The following is a 21,592-nucleotide window of genomic DNA, read 5'->3' on the forward strand; positions in this document are numbered from 1 at the left end:
ATATGAACTGTAACTCAGTAAAATCATTGAAATTGTTGCATGTTGCGTTGAAATTGTCGTAGGGCTCCCGAGTAGCGCAGCGGTCTAAGGCACTGCATCTCAGTGCCTGGTTCGAATCCAGGTTATATCACATCCGGCCGGGATTGGGAGTCCTATAGGGCGGCGCACAATTGGCCCAGCGTCGTCCGGGTTTCGCCGGGGTAGCTTCAGCTTGGAGAAAGTATGTGTGTTTTGTGCATTGCGTCTGTGCACCATCACATAGCCTACATTGCATATGAAGTGCGACTGGCTCATGAAAATGCCCTATTTTTTTTCCCCCTTTTTGTTGTCACTCCTGTTGGCTCCCTCACCTGGAGCGGGTTGGTGTTCTCTGATTGGCGCAAAATCAATTTTTTACCCCACTGACAAGCATTGCAGAATTTGCACGTTTGTCGCTACAACCGGGTCGGCACACAGCATGGACCAATTTGTTTTAACAAGAGAAGGAACGGAGGCCGTTCTATGTTTTATGCTTAAATGCCCAAAACATATCACGACAACTCTACATATCACTACAGGGACCCTAAGTACCTTAAACAAAGCATTGTTACGTAATGTTTTGCAGTATAAAGGACTTCCATTATGTTTTATCATTGATAAACAGTTCAAAATAAAAATATGCCACTGTAATTCAAGGACAACCCTCCCATTAGAATTGCTTGCTAGACATTCCTTAATTTGGGCCTCTGTGGCACATAGTGGGGCAAACTCAATGGGGGAAGGTTTCAGAGCGCACCATGACTGGAGCTGGCTTGTGTGGTTAAAGCCTCGGTCAATTGAAAGTCACCTAGAGCATTGAGGCAAACTATCAGAATAAGGGTATGTTAGCAAAGTGAAAATGAAAGCCAGGATAATGTAACATTGGATAATGAGGGTGTGGGTTGAACCAACCAGGTCCTGAATTTACCACAGAAAGTTTAGGCCTTGTCTCCATGGGCTGCTTATTTATTTAGACTACAGTCCCAGGCTTCAGAGAAGCTGTGTTTTCATAGGTTGCCGTGGAACAGGAACAAGTCTAATGTTTCTGTTAGTATAGTTTGTTTTATTTTCCTTTACTGACTGTCCTGTCCTACCCCTCCACCCCTGTTTCTCCCCTAGCCAAGGGCACCCTGAGTGAGGACACCATCCGGGTGTTTCTGCAGCAGATAGCTGGAGCCATGAGGGTGCTGCAAGTCAAGGATATCATCCACCGAGACCTCAAACCCCAGAACATCCTGCTCTCCTACCACACAGGACGCAAGTCCCACTCCACCAACACCTGCATCAAGATAGGTGTGTGTGTGCGCGCAGTGCATTCGGAAAGTATTTAGACCCCTTGACTTTTTCCACATTTTGTTACGTTACAGCCTTATTCTAAAATGGATTTCATTTTAAAAACAATCTATCAATCTACACGCCATGTCACATAATGACAAAGCAAAAACTGTTTTTAGAATTTCTTGCAAATGTATTAAAAATAAAAAAACAAATACCTTATTTACATAAGTATTCAGACCCTTTTCTGAGACTCGAAATTGAGCTCAGGTGTATCCTGTTTCCATTGATAGTCATTGATGTTTTTACAACTTGATTGGAGTCCACCTGTGGTAAATTCAATTGAATGGCACACACCTGTATATATAAGGTCCCACAGTTGACAGTTTATGTCAGAGCAAAAACCAAGCCATGAGGTCAAAGGAATTGTCCGTAGAGCATCAAGACAGAAATGTGTCGGCACAGATCTGGGGAAGGGTATCAAAAAATGTCTGCAGAGGGCCTCCCGAGTGGCGCAGTGGTCTAAGGCACTGCATCACAGTGCTAGAGGCATCACTACAGACCCGGGTTTGATCCCGGGCTGTATCACAACCGTTCATGATCGGAAGTTCAATAGGGCGGCGCACAATTGACCCAGCGTTGCCCAGGTTAGGGGAGGGTTTGGCCAGGGGTGCTTTACTTTGCTCAATGCACTCTAGCGACTCCTTGTGGCGGGCCGGGCGCTTGCAGACTGACCTCGGTCGTCAGGTAAATGGTGTTTTCCTTCCGACACATTGGTGCCGCTGGCTACCGGGTTAAGTGAGTGGGTTTTAGGAAGCGGGGTTTGGCGGGTCATGTTTCGGAGGACACATGACTCGACCTTTGCCTCTCGAGCCCATTGGGGAGTTGCAGCGATGAGACAAGATCAAAATCGGGGAGGAAAAAGGGGCTGGTAATAATAATAAAATGTCTGCAGCATTGAAGGTCCCGAAGAACACAGTGGACACATCATTCTTAAATGGAAGAAGTTTGGAATCACCAAGACTCTTCCTAGAGCTGGCCGCCCAATCGGGGGAGAAGGGCCTTGGTCAGGGAGGAGATCAAGAACCTAATGGTCATTCTGACAGAGCTCCAGAGTTCCTCTGTGGAGATGGTGGCCAGACCGAAGCCACTCCTCAGTAAAAGGCACATGACAGCCCGCTTGAAGTTTGCCAATAAGACACCTTAAGGACTCTCAGGCCATGAGAAACAAGATTCTCTGGTCTGATGAAACCGAGATTAAACTGTTTTTGGCCTGAATGCCAAGCATCACGTCTGGAGGAAACCTGGCACCATGGTGGTGGCAGCGTCATGCTGTGGGGATGTTTTTCAGCGGCAGGGACTGGGAGACTAGTCAGGATCGAGGGAAAGATGAACGGAGCAAAGTACAGAGAGATCCTTGATGAAAACCTGCCCTGGAGCGCTCAAGACCTCAGACTGGGGCGAAGGTTCACCTTCCAACAAGACAATGACCCTAAGCACAAAGCCAAGACAACACAGGAGTGGCTTCGACACAAGTCTCTGAATGTCCTTGAGTGGCCCAGGCAGAGCACGGACTTCAACCCAATCGAACGTCTCTGGATAGACCTGAAAATAGCTGTGCAGCGACGCTCCCCATCCAACCTGACAGAGCTTGAGAGGATCTGCAGAGAAGAATGGGAGAAACTCCCCAAATACAGGTGTGCCAAGCTTGTGTAGCATCCTACCCAAGAAGACTCGAGGCTGTAATTGCTGCCAAAGGTGCTTCAACAAAGTACTGAGTAAAGGGCCTGAATACTTATGTAAATGTAATATTTCAGTTTTTTTTTTTATTATTTTATATATATATATATATATATATATATATATATATATATATATATATATATATATATATATATACATACATACATACACATATATATATATATACATACATACATACATACATACATACATACATACATACATACATACATACACACATATGCAAACATTTCTAAATACCTGCATTATGGAGCAAATTGATTAAAAAACAATTGAGTCAATTTCAGAATAAGGCTATAATATAACAAAATGTGGAAAAAGTCAAGGGGTCTGAATACTTCTCGTGTGTGTGTGGTGGTGCATGCACGTGCACTAATGCATCATATAAATTATAGCGACAAGAGTTCCATCTTTCCACCGAATTAATTGACACTCATGTAATAGCTGATAATCACACTTGTGTGAAGAATGAATTAGTGCAGGGCTGAAGACAAAAGAGCAGTATTTTTTTGTATGGGTTTAAAACTCAAACAGATATCTCTCAAGGTGGCATTTATCCTGCAGACAGAATGTATTGCCTTTGTGAAGGCTGAAGCATACCTCAGTGTTATAATCCTCATGCCGCTGTTGAAAGTTCCTCAGCTCCAAGATCACCCACACAAACTCTTAGAGCTGCAATAAGTTTGTTTTTGGGCGACCCAACAAAAAGCACATAGAAATGTGAGTTATTGGTCTGTCATTCTCATTGAAAGCAAGTCTAAAAAGCGGTAGATAACCAACAAAAGTAATTTATTTTGTCTCTTGGTTTTGTACACCAGTTTCAAGTAGCTGAAAATACAATATTTTTGGTTATGGAAAATATATTTTACAGCTGTTTAGATTCTCTACACTATACTTGCTTGTTTTGTCACATAAACGGAAGTTAGGCAAGCTATTAGAATTTTAGCAACCAGGAAATGGCAGAGGGATTTCTGCATAGTGCATCTTTAAACAGTTGTGTGTGTATCACTCACTTTGAAAGGAAGTTAACAGTGCAACACTGTAGTTAGTTAGTGGTGATGATGACGACATGTGTTTTTGTGTGGATATTTCTCATTGCCCATTGATCTTGAATGTTAGCTAAAAAGGCTATCACTGGTGATTTGTTTTCCCTGTGACCGTGTGATATTCTGAAGTAGGACCGTTACTAATATAATTTAAAGGTGTTCCAGTGCCTGTCAATTAAGAGTAAGATGACAGGTTTCAAAAATCTCTTACAAAACTTCCAGTCACTGGTCCTCTTGGTGGCTCAGTGGAAAATCAATTGAGTTCTCTCTCCACTGTAACCTCTCCAGTCGTTCCCAGCTGGTATTACATTTTTCCACTCATTGCAAACATTTTGTGATCGCCCCAAGGTTTTGCTGAGTATCTGAGGGCACAGCTGTGGTCTCCACTTGTACATTGCTATTTCATCTTATTTTTTTACCCCCCCCCCCTTGCTGTTCTTCCTCTATCCCTCTTTCCAGCTGACTTTGGGTTTGCCCGCTACCTTCAGAACAACATGATGGCTGCCACTCTGTGTGGGTCCCCTATGTACATGGTGAGCACCTCTAGTTACAGCCTGACCATAGGCAGGCAGAGGGTGTGTATCTGTCCCATTAGGTACCGTGTCTGACATGTGTCGTGTGTGCATCTCTGAAATGTTTCCCCCATATCCACCAGGCACCTGAAGTCATCATGTCTCAGAACTATGATGCCAAGGCTGACCTGTGGAGCATCGGTACCATTTTGTTCCAGTGTCTGACTGGGAAAGCCCCGTTTCAGGTGAGCACCATAGTCCTCATGATAGAGGACTCAAATCATACCCATATATACCGATCTCAAATGCTTAATCAAAGGGGCTGTGTTTGAATTTTTAAAATGAATCCACTCGATGCAGAAAGGGGTCATTCAGCGAGAGAGTTTGTTTTTGACTTGTCATACAATATTTAAGACTGGCGTGACGGCAATCAGCTTTGGTTTTCTCTTAGGTTTAGCCCGAATAGACTGGCTTTTCTTTCCACATAATGTGAGAGATCGCAAACTGTAGACAAGCTAGAGTTAAAACAACAAGACTATTTATCCAGCCTTTCCTAAGGCTCTTAGGAAAGCAAGTAACCCAAACTGGCCAGACAGGATCAGCTGACTGTGTTTCTTCTTCAGATCTTTACACTCCCTTTTTAAACTAACTTGCGTGCATGCGAACACTGAAGTTTGCACAGTTCATTTGTTCTGTTAACATTTGTGTGTATCTGTCTGTGTGTGCTACCCACAGGCTAGCAGTCCCCAGGACCTCCGGCTGTTTTATGAGAAAAACAAGAACCTCAGCCCCAAGTCAGTGTTGATCAGCTCTCATAGTTGTGTGTGTTTTTAGAGATAGAGAGTACAGATTCCTTTCACATGAGTGTGTATTGAATGGTGCTTCCATGTTAATTAACTAATGCTGTGGTAGACTGGATTTGACCACAGGATATGTTACAAATGACTTATGATTATCATAGTCTCACGCACTGCTTTTAACATTTGATTAGGATCAGCTACCACAATCCTAACACGAACCATTTGTGGGGAAATGCAAAACAGGCCCCCGATCAATTGTTACAGCAGGAATGAAGTGTGCAGTACCATCATGCATTCATGGTGACTTTTGTCTCCCCACCCAGCATCCCCAGAGAGACCTCCTGTCACCTGAGGAATCTGCTGCTGGGTCTTCTGCAGCGCAACCACAAGGACCGCATGGACTTCGGTCAGTGGGGCCACACTCACAGGGGTCATACCAGTGCTCATTATTTAAAATTGAGGAGCAAGTTCCTCACTTTCAATCTTTATCTCTTGTCATTGTAGAGGAGTTCTTCTGTCACCCCTTCCTAGAGACGAGCTCGTCCATGAAGAAGAGTGAGTAACGGTCCTTATGCAGCCATCTTCTCAACCCTAATTGAAACATCCGAACCAATCTGTCATATGACGAGGACAGTGTGAGAAATTAATGAATGTATTTATTATTTAGAGAATTTATATTGATATGTTTCTTTGATACAGCTCCTGCTGTGACCATGACATGCTTTCCCAGCTCTGCTTCAGCAAGCTCCTGTAGCAGCTCTTCCAACTCACATTTAGCCTCCCCACCGGTGAGTGTGTGTGTGTATACATGCTTGTGTGCATGCTATACACTTTCCTAATATTAATTTGCATCCCCTTTTTCCCTCAGAACAGCCTCGATTCGTCGGGACATGGACTCCACAAGGTGTCGAAAGCATTCCACAGGGATGTTGGCCCATGTTGACTCCAATGTTTCTGACATGTGTGTCAAGTTGGCTGGATGCTCTTTGGGTGGTGAACCGTTCTTGATACACACAGGAAACTGTTGAGTGTGAAAAACCCAGCAGCGTTGCAGTTCTTGACACAAACCAGTGCGCTTGGCACCTACTACCATACCCCATTAAAAGGCACTTAAAACTTTGGTCTCGCCCACTCCCCCTCTTAATGGCACACATACACAATCCATGTCTCAATTGTCTCAAGGCTTTAAAAGTCCTTCTTTAACCTGTCTCCTCTCCTTCATGAAGTGGATTTAACAAGTGACATCAATAAGGGATCATAGCTTTCACCTGGTTAGTCTACAGCAGTGGTTCCCAAAGTTGATATAGTCCCGTACCCCTTCAAACATTCAACTTCCAGCTGCGTACCCCCTCTAGCACCAGGGTCAGCACACTCTCAAATGTTGTTTTTTGACATCATTGTAAGCCTGCCACACACACACACACTAAACATTTATTAAACATAAGAATGAGTGTGAGTTTAGTCTCAACCCGGCTTATGGGAAGTGAGAAAGGGCTCTTATAGGAACAGGGCACAAATAATAATAATCAATAATTTTGCTCTTTATTTAACCATCTTACATATAAAACCTTATTTGTTCATCGACAATTGTGAATAACTCACCACAGGTTAATGAGAGGGGTGTGCTTGAAAGGATGCACATAACTCTGCAATGTTAGGTTGTATTGGAGAGAGTCTGTCTTAAATAATTTTCCACACACAGTCTGTGCCTGTATTTAGTTTTCATGCTAGTGAGGGCCGAGAATCCACTCTTACATAGGTACGTGGTTGCAAAGAGCATCAATGTCTTCACAACGCGATTTGCCAAGGCAGGATAATCTGAGCGCAGCCCAATCCAGAAATCTGGCAGTGGCTTCTCATTAAATTCAATTTTCACAGAACCGCTTGTTGAAATTTCGATGAGGCTCTCTTGTTCAGATATCGATAAGTGGACTGGAGGCAGGGCATGAAAAAAATTACAGGCCTCATCTTTTTAAGTGGGAGAACTTGCACAATTGGTGGCTGACTAAATACTTTTTTGCCCCACTGTACAAGTGGTACTTCATGTCTTGCATAGTAACGTGAAAAATTGCATCAAAGCGTTGTTTTTAATTTATCACATCGAAAACATATTTACATATTCAAATGAATAGAATTGAATTCACAAATTGTTCACAAATTCAACAAACATTTCACCTAACAACAACATGTCTTATTTTTATGGTGCAGATAAAACAATCTGGTAATAGAAAAAAAAGTACATGAGACTTGAAAGATAAAAAGTAACATACCTCCAGGACAGTGTTGGGCTTCTTGTCCTCCCAGGTATTCACAGCGGCATCCCAGTGCAGAGTTGTCATCAGTAGCACGTTCTTCTTTTTCTTTGGCAGTAGGACACAAGAGTGTGTGTATCGGTGAAGGCACATTTAGAGGAAAAAAGATCCCTGTCTTTGGTAGTGAGTAAGGCAGGAGGCAACTCAGGCGTGTTCCTTCTGACCGTCCCCACCATGGTCATTTTCTTCTGGAGCTGCTCCTGACCAAAACCATATGAGGTGACGAAATTGTCACATGTTATGTTGTGCCCCTGGAGACCTGCAGTCATTTCCAGGACTACCCGCTTCCCCTGGTTCCTTTTGGGAACACCGTCAGCAGGTTTCCTGGTGTAAACCTGCATGTTCCAGGCATAACTTGTCCTGGCATTACATGCTGCCCATATCTTTGGCTTGGCATGTACTGTTTGAATGGGCAGCTTCCCCTAAAAGCGACCAGATGCTCATCCACTGTGATGTCTGGACTTGGGTTATAGATGAGTGGCAGGCGCTCCACCCACTTGTGCCAAACCCCTCTGATCGCTGCCAGCTGTCTTGTTGATGGCTGGCCTGGTCTTGCATCACAGTTGTCGAAGCGAATCACCCATGAAAACACGTGAAATGTCTGGAGACTCCGGGATGCTGGCCTTCTAGGCAGAGTTGTAAATCAAAAGCAATTTCACTGGCCAATAAAAATAAAAAATTAAGATGGGCAAAAGAACACAAACACTGGACAGAGGAACTCTGCCTTGAAGGCTAGCATCCCGGAGTCGCCTCTTCACTGTTGACATTGAGACTGGTGTTTTGCGGGTACTATTTAATGAAGCTGCCAGTTGAGGACTTGTGAGGCGTCTGTTTCTCAAACTAGATACTCTAATGTACTTGTCCTCTTGCTCAGTTGTGCACCGGGGCCTCCCACTCTTTCTATTCTGGTTCGAACCCGTTTGCTCTTCTTTCAAAAACAAGGACATTTCTAAGTGACCCCAACCTTTTGAACGTTAGTGTACTACCGGTAGTGTACTATATAGTGGGTTGTTCAGTGTCAGTGCTGTGGTCATAGCTTCTCTCGCTCTCGCTCTGCAGCAGTCTCTGGCTGAGGTCCAGCAGCTCCGCGCCAAGACCCTTGCCTCCCCTACCGAGGATGCCCCTGGCCTTCTCCTCAAGGACTCGTCTGGAGGTGGCTGCAGCAGCAAGAACTCCTCTTGTGACACAGACGACTTTGTAATGGTGCCCGTCCACTTTCCCAGTAAGCGCATCCTCATTCCTCAACCACTAAGTGGTGTTCTTGTTGCTCTTCAGTCTGTAATGTGTATAGAATCCAGAGGTTGTGAGAGAAGTTGTTTTGATAACTTTCATTCTGAAGGTATAATAGCAGTGTAGTCCACTTTCTGAGATGATTATGAGGTTCATCAGTTTGGCTGTATGGTCATTCCTCTTTGACCTGTTGCTATGGTTTCTCAGCAGGTGAGCTCACCTGTGACGGGCCTACTGGGAAGGTGTTCCACGACAGTCTGATGAACAGCGGGTGAGTTTAATGGGCATGGTCTTTAGAGATGGGGGCAAAAATCGATACAGTTACACATCGTAATATTATTTAGGATGATTTTACACTGAACAAAAATATAAACGCAACCTGCAACAATTTCAAAGATTTTACTCAATCAAGTCACTTGAAATAAATTAATTAGGCCCTAATCTCATGATTTCACATGACTGGTAATACAGATATGCATCTGTTGATCATAGAAACCTTTAATAAAAGGTAGGGGCGTGGATCAGAAAACCACTCAGTATTTTGTGTGACCACCATTTTCCTCTTGCAGCACAGCACATCTCCTTCACATAGAGTTGATCAGGCTGTTGATTGTGGAATGTTGTCCCACTTCTTTTCAATGGCTGTGCAAAGTTGCTGGATATTGGCTGGAACTGGAACACGCTGTCGTACACATCGATACATAGCATCCCAAACATGCTTAATGGGTGAGTATGCAGGCCATGGAAGAACTGGGACATTTTTATTTTTTAGGAATTGTCTACAGATCCTTGCGACATGGGCCTGTGCATTATCATGCTGAAACATCACGTGATGACGGCGGATGAAAGGCACAACAATGGGCCTCAGGATCTTGTCACGGTATCTTTGTGCATTCATATATGAAATCGGTTTCATATTGCCATCGATAAAATGTAATTGTGTTCGTTTTCCGTGGCTTATGCCTACCCATACCATAACACCACCACCATGGGGCACTCTGTTCACAACTTTGACATCAGCAAACCGTTCGCCCACACGCCACCTGCCCGGTACAATTGAAACCAGGATTAATCTGTGAAGAGCACACTTCTCCAGCGTGCCAGTGGCCATCAACAGTGAGCATTTGCCCTCTGAAATCGGTTTCGAATTACGATGTTGAACTGCAGTCAGGTCAAGACCCTGGTGAAGACAACGAGCGTGCAGATGAGCTTCCCTGAGGCGGTTTCTGATAGTTTGTGCAGAAATTCTTCAGTTGTGCAAACCCACCGTTTCATCGGTTGTCAAGGTGGCTCGTCTCAGGCAACCCCGCAGGTGAAGAAGCCGGATGTGGAGGTCCTCGGCTGGCGTGGTTACATGTGGTCTGTGGTTGTGAGACCGGTTGGCCGTACTGCCAAATTCTCTAAAACGATGTTTGGTAGAGAAATTAAATTATCTGGTAACAGCTCTGGTGGACATTCCTGCAGTCAGGGTGCCAATTGCATGCTCCCTCAACTTGAGACATCTGTTTCATTGTGTTATGGCCTTTTATTGTCTGTGTAATGATCATGTTTTTTAATCAGCTTCTTGGTATGCCTCACCTGTCAGGTGGATAGGTTATCTTGGCAAAGGAGAAATGCTAATGTTAACAAATTTGTGCCTAAAATTTGAGAGAAATAATATTTTTGTGCATATGGAACATTTCCGGGATCCTCTGCTCATGAAACATGAGACCAGCACTTTACATGTTGCGTTTCTATTTTTGTTCAGTGTATATTGATACTTTTATTCCAACTATCGATTTGTTAAAAAAAATATATAGATATAAACTCAGCAAAAAAAGAAACGTCCTCTCACTGTCAACTGCGTTTATTTTCAGCAAACTTAACATAAATATTTGTATGAACATAACAAGATTCAACAACTGAGACATAAACTGAACAAGTTCCACAGACATGTGACTAACAAATGGAATAATGTATCCCTGAACAAAGGGGCGGTCAAAAAAAAGTAAGTCAGTATCTGGTGTGGTCACCAGCTGCATTAAGTACTGCAGTGCATCTCCTCCTCATGGACTGCACCAGACATGCCAGTTCTTGCTGTGAGATGTTACCCCACTCTTCCACCAAGGCACCTGCAAGTTCCCGGACATTTCTGGTGGGAATGGCACTAGCCCTCACCCTCCGATCCATCAGGTCCCAGACCTCAATGGGATTGAGATCCTTCCTGAAGACATTCCTGTCTTGCAGGAAATCATGCACAGAACGAGCAGTATGGCTGGTGGTATTGTCATGCTGGAGGGTCATGTACCACATGAGGGAGGAGGTAACGCACAGCGTTGAGATTGCCTGCAATGACATCAAGCTCAGTCCGATGATGCTGTGACACACCGCCCCAGACCATGACGGACCCTCCACCTACAAATCGATCCCGCTCCAGAGTACAGGCCTCGGTGTAACGCTCATTCCTTCAACGATAAACACGAATCCGACCATCACCTCTGGTGAGACAAAACCGTGACTTGTCAGTGAAGAGCACTTTTTGCCAGTCCTGTCTGGTCCAGCGACGGTGGGTTTGTGCCCATAGGTGACGTTGTTGCCGGTGATGTCTGGTGAGGAGCTGCCTTACAACAGGCCTACAAGCCCTCAGTCCAGCCTCTCTCAGCCTATTGCAGAGAGTCTGAGCACTGATGGAGGGATTGTGCGTTCCTGGTGTAACTCGGGTAGTTGTTGTTGCTATCCTGTACCTGTCCCGCAGGTATGATGTTCAGATGTACCGATCCTGTGCAGGTGTTGTTACACGTGGTCTGATGATCAGCTGTCCATCCTGTCTCCCTGTAGCGCTGTCTTAGGCGTCTCACAGTACGGATATTGCAATTTCTTACCCTGGCCACATCAGCATTCCTAAGGCACGTTCACGCAAATGAGCAGGGACCCTGGGCATCTTTTGGTGTTTTTCAGAGTCAATAGAAAGGCCTCTTTAGTGTCCTAAGTTTTCATAACTGTGACTATAATTGCCTACCGTCTGTAAGCTGTTAGTGTCTTAACGACCGTTCCACAGGTTCATGTTCATTAATTATTTATGGTTCATTGAACAAGCATAGGAAATGATGTTTAAACACTTGACAATGAAGATCTGTGAAGTTATTTGGATTTTTACGAATTATCTTTGAAAGACAGGGTCCTGAAAAGGGGACTTTTCTTTGCTGAGTCTATCTATCTATAGCTCAGCTGTTCCTGCGCCAAAACTCAGGTATCTTTCATTCTGTAGCTTTTTCTTCTTTTTAAATAGTAAGCCATGTTTTCAGCACTTTTATTTCCTGACTGATCAAAATGTTTTTTCCCATGCTATCTCTTGTCTCTCTGCAGCAGGCTTATACTGAGCAATATGTTTGGAACATCAAATTGCAATAAAATCGCAGTATCGAATTGCTTTACATATGGAATCGTGGGAATCGCAATACATATCCTATTGGCACCTAAGTATCGCAAGGTCCATGGCAATTCCCAGCCCATTGGTCTTATGTGGGCACCTGTACACAATGCTGTTGGGAAATGCCAATGTGAAACCGGCTTAAGAACAATCCTACTTATTAATAATATATTAGAGCCACTAAACTCTTGTCTCCTCCTCCTCAGCTCTCTATTGGCCTCTGGTGGCCTGGGCAGTCAGGGCAAGACCCCACCCCACTCCCCCTCCTACAGTGGCTCCCGCAGTCCCATCAGGTAAGTTCTGATCACACTCTTACTGGAAAGGGATTCACTTATTCTCAGTGTTCAGACATACTAAAGCCATGACATGCTAATGCCAGTTCCCTCACTCTGGCAGCTGGGTGAGTCAATGTGTATTGTGCACTGGAAGCCCAGGCCAATGATACCCTTCTAGAGTAGGGGGATTCGTTTGTAAGGCTTGATGACAAAAATATGTTAGGTCAGTAGTAGTGATGGGTGACCAGATTACCGCCACACCGGCGGTCACAAGTCATGACCGCAGTCAAATTCCACGTGACCGTTTAGTCTCTGATGCTGCTGATGGTCAATTAGTAGCCTACCAAACTTGCTAATTGCCTGGTACTCAGCTCTCTGTTGCTCTAATCACTCTGACATCAGCAAATGTAGTCTTATCAAACACTTCATGTAAGCCCATGAGCTCATGTTGCGCAACATTTCTATAGGCAATGCATTTGTGTGAGAGAACAGAGTTTTGATGGCCTTAATTAAAAAGAGCAGGATCCCATCTCTACAGGCTAGGCCTACTACAGTGCATTAGGGAAGTATTCAGACCCCTTGACTTTTTCCACATTTTGTTACGTTCCAGCCTTATTCTAAAATGTATTAAATTATTTGTTTTCCTCATCAATCTACACAGCAAAAAATCTATATATTTTTTAAATAGTGAGCCAATATTTCAGCTCTTATTTCCATGACTGATTTAAAACTACTTTTCTCTCTGCAGCTGTGAGCAATATTTTTGGAACATCAAATAGCAATAAAATTGCATTATCAAATCGGAATCCATATAGAATCCATATAGAATCCATATAGAATCCATATAGAATTGTGAGAATCGTGAGAATCACAATACACATAGTATCAGCACCTAAGTATCGTGATAATATTGTGTCATGAGGTCCCTGGCAATTCCCAGCACTATTCAGTAGGTCAATCTCCCCTCTCTACCAAAGCAATCACAAATCAAGGGCTCTATCTTTCACTCTCACTATTACATAATGTTTTGTCTGTTAATATTCTCTCAGTATTTTTGCTGTTTCACTCTCTTTGTTAATGCATTGATTAGACAGGGAATGGTTAAACGTAGCTCCCGCTTTCTCTCTTCTTTCAGTCGGCCAAGTGAGTTCTCTGGCAGTAACTGTGGTAACTATGGCAACTACGGTCAGTCGGTGCCCATTCCCGTTCCCACTCAGGTCCCCAACTACCAGCGCATGGAGCAGAACCTTCATTCCCTCAGCCATGATGGCTCCCCACAGTCAGTATATACATACACTGAGTGTACAAGACATTAAGGACACCTTCCTAATATTGAGTTGCACACACCCCCTTTTGCCCTCAGAACAGCCTCAATTCGTCAGGGCATGGACTCTACATGGTGTCGAAAGTGTTCCACAGGGATGCTGGCCCAAGTTGTCTGGATGTCCTTTGGGTGGTAGACCATTTCTGATACACACTGAAGCTGTTGAACGTGAGCAAACCAGCAGCGTTGCAGTTCTTGATGGCGCCGGAGGAGATGGCTGCCGTTTTACGGTCCCCTAACCAATTGTGCTATTGTGTGTGTTTTTTCGCGTTATTTGTAACTTATTTTGTACATAATGTTTCTGCCACTGTCTCTTATGACCGAAAAGAGCTTCTAGATATCAGGACAGTGATTACTCACCTCGTACTGGAAGAAGATTTTTTCTGTAACGAGTCTGACGCAAAGGATTTATTTCAGACCCCGACAAGGCCCCCGTCATTCGCAGGAGAAAGAGACAGATATCGGGGACGTAGGCCCAGGTGCCTTGTAAGGATCCGACGGCGAGTGGGTAATCTGCCTTTACCGTCAATCTTATTAGCCAACGTACAATCATTGGATAATAAAATAGACTAACTACGATCATGTATTTCCTACCAACGGGACAATAAAAACTGTAATATCTTATGTTTCACTGAGTCGTGGCTGAACAACGAGATGAATAACATACATCTGGTGGGTTTTACGCTGTATCGGCAGGATAGAACAGCCGCCTCTGGTAAGACAAGGGGTGGCGGTCTATGTATATTTGTAAACAACAGCTTGTGCACAAAATTTAATAGTAAGGAAGTCTCGAGGTTTTGGTGGAGTATCTCATGATAAAGATCTCATTCGTCCTCCATTTTTGGCAAATCTGACCATAATTCTATCCTCCTGATTCTTGTTTACAAGCAAAAACGAAAGGACGTGTACTCCGAGCATGCGCTGACCAACTGGCAAGTGTCTTCACTGACATTTTCAACCTGTCCCAGACTGAGTCTGTAATACCAACATGTTTTAAGCAGACCACCATAGTCCCTGTGCCCAAGAACACTAAGGCAACCTGCCTAAATGACCACTGACCCATAGCACTCACGTCTGTAGCCATGGCTCACATCAACAACATCATCCCAGAAACCTTAGACCCACATAATTTGCATACTGCGCCGACAGAACCACAGATGATGCAATCTCTATTGCACTCCACACTGCCCTTTCCAACCTGGACAAAAGGAACACCTATGTGAGAATGCTATTCATTGACTACAGCTCAGCGTTCAACAGCATAGTGCACTCAAAGCTCATCACCCTGGGACAAAACACCTTCTGCAACTGGATCCTGGACTTCCTGACGGGATGCCCCCAGGTGGTAAGGGTAGATAGCAACACATCTGCCACGCTGATCCTCAACTCAGGGGCCCCTCTGGGGTACGTGCTCAGGCCCCTCCTGTACTCCCTGTTCACTCATGACTACATGGCCAGGCACGACTCCAACACCATCGTTAAGTTTGCCAATGACACAACAGTGGTAGACCTGATCACCGACAATGATGATCAGAGACCTGGCTGTGTAGTGCCAGGACAACAACCTCTCCCTCAACGTGATCAAGATTGTGGACGACAGGAAAAGGAGGACCGAGCACTCCCCCATTCTCATCGACAGGGCTGAAGTGGAGCAGGTTGAGAGTTTCAAGTTCCTTGGTGTCCACATCACCAACAAACTATCATGGTCCAAACACACCAAGACAGTCATGAAGAGGGCACACCAAAGCCTATTCCCCCTCAGGGGACTGAAAAGATTTGGCATGGATATTCAGATCCTCAAAAAGTTATACAGCTGCACCATCAAGAGCATTCTTACGGGTTGCATCACTGCTTGGTATGGCAACTGCTCGGCCTCCAACTGCCTGGCACTACAGAGGGTAGTGCATACGGCCTAGTACATCACTGCGGCCAAGCTTCCTGCCATCCAGGACCTCTATACCAGGAGGTGTCAGAGGAAGGCCCTAAAAATTGTCAAAGACTGCAGCCACCCTAGTCATAGACTGTTCCCTCTGCTAATGCACGACAAGCGGTACCGGAGCATCAAGTCTATGTCCAAAAGGCTTCTTAACAGCTTCTACCCCCAAGCCATAAGACTCCTGAACAGCTAATCAAATGACTACCCGGACTATTTACATTGCCCCTCCCCTCTTTTACTCTGCTGCTACTCTCACTTTGTACACTTTGTACATGTACACATTACCTCGACTAACCGGTGCCCCCGCACATTGACTCTGTACCGGTACCCCCTGTATATAGCCTCGTTACTGTTATTTTACTGCTGCTCTTGAATTATTTGTTACCTTAATTCTTTCTATTTTTTTTTTACTTAAACGTTTTTCTTAACTGCATTGTTGGTTAAGGGCTTGTAAGTAAGCATTTCACTAAGGTCTACAGCTGTTCTATTCGGCACATTTGACACAAACCTGTGTGCCTGGAACCTACTAACATAGCCCGTTCAAAGGCACTTAACTCTGTGCTAGAGGCGTTACTACAGGCCCTGGTTCGATTCCAGGCTGTAACACAACCGGCCGTGATTGGGGGTCCCATAGTTCGGCGCACAATTGACCCAGCGTCGTCCGGGTTAGGGTTTGGCCGGGGTAGGCCGTCATTGTAAATAAGAATTTGTTATTAACTGATTTGTCTAGTTAAATAAAGTTTAAATAAAAAATACAATTCATCTACACTGATTGAAGTGGATTTAACAAGTGACATCAATCAGGGATCATAGCATTCACCTGGTCAGTCTGTCATGGAAAGATCAGGTGTCCTTAATGTTTTGTACACTCAGTATACATTGCCATGCATTACTTACACACACAAGCTTATATAAACACACAGTCTCTTCTGTGGCATAGTAGTAACATTGCTAGCTTGGAGATAACAGGGAATATTGTCTTATTTTGTGACTATGTTCCTCCTCCCGCCACAGGCTGTGTACGCTGGTGCGCGGCTGCAGCAGCAATAGTTCACTGGGATTCGGAAGGACTGGCCCATCGCCGCCTTACCCAGGAGGCCACGGGACCTTAGCTGGCCCCTGCAGGCTGTTTGTAGGAGGGGCCAGACCCTTCCAGCTTCCTCATCAAGGTATGTCTGCCAGAGTGCATTGATGTGTCAAAATGTCCCCTCTTCTTTCTTTCCCCTCCTTTTTTGTTGTTCCCCTCTCTCATCTCCCTCTGTGTCTGAAGTGGGCACCATCCCTGAGCTGCCAGGGCAGCGGGGGGTCGCGGGGCGGAGGTGGGAATCCGGGGTTGCCCTCCCTCCTTCCCTGTCCGTCGCACCAACTTTTGGGCTGACTGTTTTAGTGTTTTGTTAGTGGTGGAAATGGTTAAACGGGTCAGTGGCATTGGGGAGTTGCTCTGTGGTAGACCAAGACTATTCACTTCCTGTTGTCTTGATCAGAGGGGTTTTAACCTGACTTAAAGGAACCATCACCTTTAGATGTTTTACTTCCCTGTGTCTTTCCTTCAGCTGTATAGTTATACTCATCTTGATAATGTAAAGATAACATTGTGCTGTAACTTTTAACCCCTGTCCATCTCCAGCTCTCCAATTCCCCGACACACGGCCTCCCCCTCAGCAGCAAGGCCTGGGCACCCGGCTCCACAGCGCCCCCTGTCTCCTGGAGGCCACGAGTGGTGGCGGCAGGCAGAAGATCAGGAAGCAGCACTCTGACCCTGTGGTGGCCAACCTGCAGGCAGGCATGATGGCTATGCGGCCCCTGCACTCCTCCCCCAGGCTGAGTGAACTCATGCAGCGCAGCCCCCTCCCCACCATCCTGGGATCCCCCTCTAGAGTGAGTTCATGTTTTGGACACAGCTAGTACAACGCCTGTGTTTTAGAGGAAACTGAACTATTCAGCAATTGTACTATTGCTTTAAACAATCAATTCCACTGTCTATAGTCTCTCGACTCTACTTTGCATCTGACACTGATACCCTGTCCACAGGCCATACCACCCTTTGAGTTCCCCAAACCTCCCAACTCCCCCAACCTGGTGACTTTCTTGGCCCAGCAGGGTCTGGTTCTGGCCCCGCCCGGCAGCAAGGCTGCCTCAAACCACAGGTACCCAGGACAGCCTCCTACTGTCCAGCTTGGGCAATACAGCCAGAGGACTACAGAAGACAACAAAAGCTTCGGCAGGTCTCAGAGTGCAGGTCGTCTGTCTGACATGCTGCTGATGGCTGCATTTGGAGGACCGCTGGGGGAGCACGGCAGCAGTGAGAACCTCAGCTCAAACAGAGACATCACAGGTGAGCATAGTAGACCTATTCACCAAGTTTTACCCTTCAGTCATTGTCTACCTGCATGACTAAAGCATAAAGAGCTGTTCTGTTCACCAGCCGAGGTTGACTAGATAGGAAAAACCGAGTCAGTCACTGTGATATTAACTTTGTATGGATGTGGGTCACTCCGTATAGATCTGTTTGGGGGTTAGAATTTGGAGCTTCCAAGGTCAGCAGAGCTGTGCATATTTCCTTATTTTTTAGACTGGGGTCACAGTATCAATTGGGTGAAGTTCCACAGGAGTCAATTCCAACACAAAAACGTTTTAATGGGTGACTGCGCTTCCTGATTTGACCTTGTGTTGATGGTTCATTAAGAAACGCGGCCATGACTGAATGCAAACAAGTTGTCTTGGGGATGTGGTTTGATGTGGGTGTGTTATGTTCGAATATCGTATCATGGCAGGTACTGTTGTTTGTCCCTACTGAATCACCGTAGCAACAACATGGCCAGCCACTTCCTCGAAATAATAACTTCCTTCAAATCTATCATGAAGGGAAAGTCTGGCTGCGAGCTGAAAAACTGTTTTCTGAGAACAATAACATGTCTACAACTTCATCTGCAAGCTGCCAAACTATCTTAAATAAAGCACAAGCTGCGCACTGTTTATCAGTGCCCAAAATCAAGTTCCAGCTAGCTAAGTTCCAACAGACTCGAGTGATTGGCACTATCAAACATCAGCAAGTGAGCACTCCATAAAGGGCTTATGGGTTCTTTCAACATAACATTGGTGAGGTGTTGTCTTATGTAAACAAGCCTGAGGCGTCGTGTATTGGGCAGGTCTGTCTCACTGTCTGGAGGTTCTGGCTGCTATGATTGGATAGAGCACGCACAGCGCAATCAGCACAGCTGATTATCTCATATTAGTGGGCATGGGCAAATGGGCATGATTGTAATCCATACCCACCCCTCCAATAAGTCGTGACAAACTCACTGACAAAACTCAGTTTTAGATGAGACTGACTTTATGACCAAAATTAACCTATGTACACTTTGTCGTCAATTTTGACACTATTTTCGGACTCATATCGATGCCATATAGAACCAACTTCTCTGGTTTTAAATGGCCTAAGGTGCTGAGGACTGTTGTATTATTTAAAGAATTATGTATTCTTTTTTGTTTTCGCTCAATCTGATTGGGTGGGCCTGGAAGGGCCCCATTTGGTGGGGCTGTGTCCACCCAGGCCCACCCAAGCCTGCTCTGCTCTAATGGAACATTCCCTTTTTCTATAGGAACTGAAATGTGTTTCTACAGCTCTGGACTTTTTAAAGCAGTAACACTAACTACCAGGGTAAATTACCAACTTGCTCCACTGCATGTAGCTAGGTCATTACTGTGATTCATCCTCCCTGTGTTCTGTCTCTCTGTCCTCAGCACCCTCTGGTGGTGGAGCCATGGCAGCAGGCTCAGCCCTCCCAGCTCAGGTGGTGTTCACTGTGGGCTCCCCACCCAGCGGCAGCATCCCTCCACAGCCCTCCAAAACCAGACAGTTCTCAGGTGAGTTGATTGACTCAGCAGCTAGGTGTCATTGCTCCGCACAGCATCCAAATACATTATAGTGTCCTAGGGATGCTGATCTTAGTGGCAATGATATTCACAATACACTACTCTGTGTCAGTTGAACGACTGTCAGTTTAGACTAAGTGCCATCAAGGGCCTGTTCTGAGGTACTTTCCATGCTCTAACCACAAAACACTTATTTCTATAGCAGGCTCCTCCAGCTCCATAAGCCCAGTGGGTTCTTTTACCAGCCGATTTCAGACAGGCACCTATCTGGACGGCTTTGAGGGTCCTTCCAGACCATGCTACAGCTTCACAGACCCAATTACGGCCAACATGGGGGGACCTGTTAGCTTCCTGGCCCCTGAGCTGCCAGAGGAGACACTGATGGAGGTGAGAGTAGGGGTTGGGATGTGGGGTTGCTGCTGTCTGTTTCTCTGAGTTTGTCTCTGCATGTTTTTTTCTGTCCATCTCTGTCTCTGTTTTGAAGAACACCCATCTCCCTGTAGGCTATATTTTATGACGTCCGATGTGCGTGACCTTGTCTCTCTCCCTCTGTCTGTCTGAGTGCAGCAGGAGCACACAGACACCCTGAGGAGCCTGCGCTTCACCCTGGACTTTGCCCGCTGTCTGATGGAGGTGGCAGGGGTCAGGGGGGCTGGGGCGAAGCACGGGGACACCTCTCCGCCCTCTCTCCTGCAGCAGCAAAGCCTAGTGGCTGACCAGATCAGCTCCCTCAGCCGGGAGTGGAGGTGAGAGCCACCAGCTAGTGAAGCTATTCCATTGTTACTGAAAGAACTTTGTCTAGAGTCTTTCCTTTTCATGGAATATGAGATCTTTACAAATGGATGATAAAAGCGAGTCAGACTTGGTTACTGTTCACTTTGAGATTGAGAGACACTTTGCAATGACTGTAGCGTCAGCTACAAAATCATGACTCTGATCTGTGTGTGTGTGTGTGTCAGCTATGCGGAGCAGCTGGTGTTGTACATGAAGACTGCAGAACTTCTGTCGTCTGCCTTGCACACAGCCATGGAGCGCGTCAAACAGGGAAAACTGTACCCCTCTGCTACTGTCAAACAAGGTGAGACCCAACAACTTAAGAACACGCTTGATTAAAAGCCAACGTTTACAGAAGGATATAACATTACACTCATCTGGCAGATGTATCATGAAAAAAAATGTATTGAGCCCAACCCTGCTGTGGAGTAGGACTTCTCTCTCTCTCTCTCTATTTCCAACGTGAACACTGCTCCACTCTCAGCCCTCTCCTCTGTGACTGTGTGTTTAGTGGTCAAGAGGCTGAACGAGCTGTACAAGTCCAGCGTGTCGTCCTGCCTCTCCCTCAACACGCGGCTGGCACATTTCTTCTCCCGCAAGCACCGTCTCATGGACCACGTCAATACCATCACCGCCGAGAGGCTGCTGTTTAGCCACACTGTTCAGATGGTGAGGGAGACACTGTGTTTAGCATCTTGGGCCATGTGTATCAAGCTTCTCAGAGTAGGAGGGCTTATCTAGGATCCGGTCCATGTAATCTTATTCATTGTAACCTAAAAGGCTAAACTGATCCCAAATCAGCACTCCTACTCTGAGATGCTTTATACGGCCCCTGATCTCTTCTTCGCCCTCTACTCGGCTTGCAGGTGCAGGCTGCTGCTCTGGATGAGATGTTCCACCAGGGAGAGGCGTCGGTGCTGCGCTACCACAAGGCCCTGCTGCTGATGGAGGGCCTGTCCTTGCTCCTTACCGAGCAAAACGACATCCTCAGCGTCAGCAAGTGTGAGGCACCTCAGAACTTTCACCTCTGTCCCACCACAT

General features: G+C 45.6%; 1 protein-coding gene across 12 annotated transcripts in view; it reads left to right on the forward strand.

The window, feature by feature from the left end:
- The window catches only part of LOC110509735 (serine/threonine-protein kinase ULK1), a 49,203-nt gene that overhangs the window by 24,111 nt on the left and 3,500 nt on the right, over positions 1-21,592 (forward strand). For 5 of the 12 annotated variants that reach the window (XM_021590807.3, XM_090227016.1, XM_090227017.1 and 2 more), the window contains 20 exons: positions 1,138-1,311; positions 4,563-4,636; positions 4,759-4,860; positions 5,351-5,409; positions 5,739-5,821; positions 5,920-5,970; positions 6,115-6,203; positions 8,787-8,949; positions 9,165-9,228; positions 12,573-12,659; positions 13,777-13,920; positions 16,916-17,070; positions 17,529-17,779; positions 17,933-18,236; positions 19,646-19,768; positions 19,980-20,164; positions 20,345-20,523; positions 20,737-20,855; positions 21,063-21,220; positions 21,418-21,553. In XM_021590807.3, coding sequence (XP_021446482.2) covers positions 1,138-1,311; positions 4,563-4,636; positions 4,759-4,860; positions 5,351-5,409; positions 5,739-5,821; positions 5,920-5,970; positions 6,115-6,203; positions 8,787-8,949; positions 9,165-9,228; positions 12,573-12,659; positions 13,777-13,920; positions 16,916-17,070; positions 17,529-17,779; positions 17,933-18,236; positions 19,646-19,768; positions 19,980-20,164; positions 20,345-20,523; positions 20,737-20,855; positions 21,063-21,220; positions 21,418-21,553 — 2,700 coding nt within the window. The remainder of the gene's footprint in view (positions 1-1,137; positions 1,312-4,562; positions 4,637-4,758; positions 4,861-5,350; positions 5,410-5,738; positions 5,822-5,919; positions 5,971-6,114; positions 6,204-8,786; positions 8,950-9,164; positions 9,229-12,572; positions 12,660-13,776; positions 13,921-16,915; positions 17,071-17,528; positions 17,780-17,932; positions 18,237-19,645; positions 19,769-19,979; positions 20,165-20,344; positions 20,524-20,736; positions 20,856-21,062; positions 21,221-21,417; positions 21,554-21,592) is intronic. The other 7 variants (XM_021590809.3, XM_090227014.1, XM_090227010.1 and 4 more) reach the window with 7 other exon arrangements.

Source organism: Oncorhynchus mykiss, chromosome 29, assembly GCF_057628025.1.
Source record: "Oncorhynchus mykiss isolate SJ-2025 chromosome 29, ASM5762802v1, whole genome shotgun sequence".
NCBI classification, from domain to species: Eukaryota; Metazoa; Chordata; class Actinopteri; order Salmoniformes; family Salmonidae; genus Oncorhynchus; species Oncorhynchus mykiss.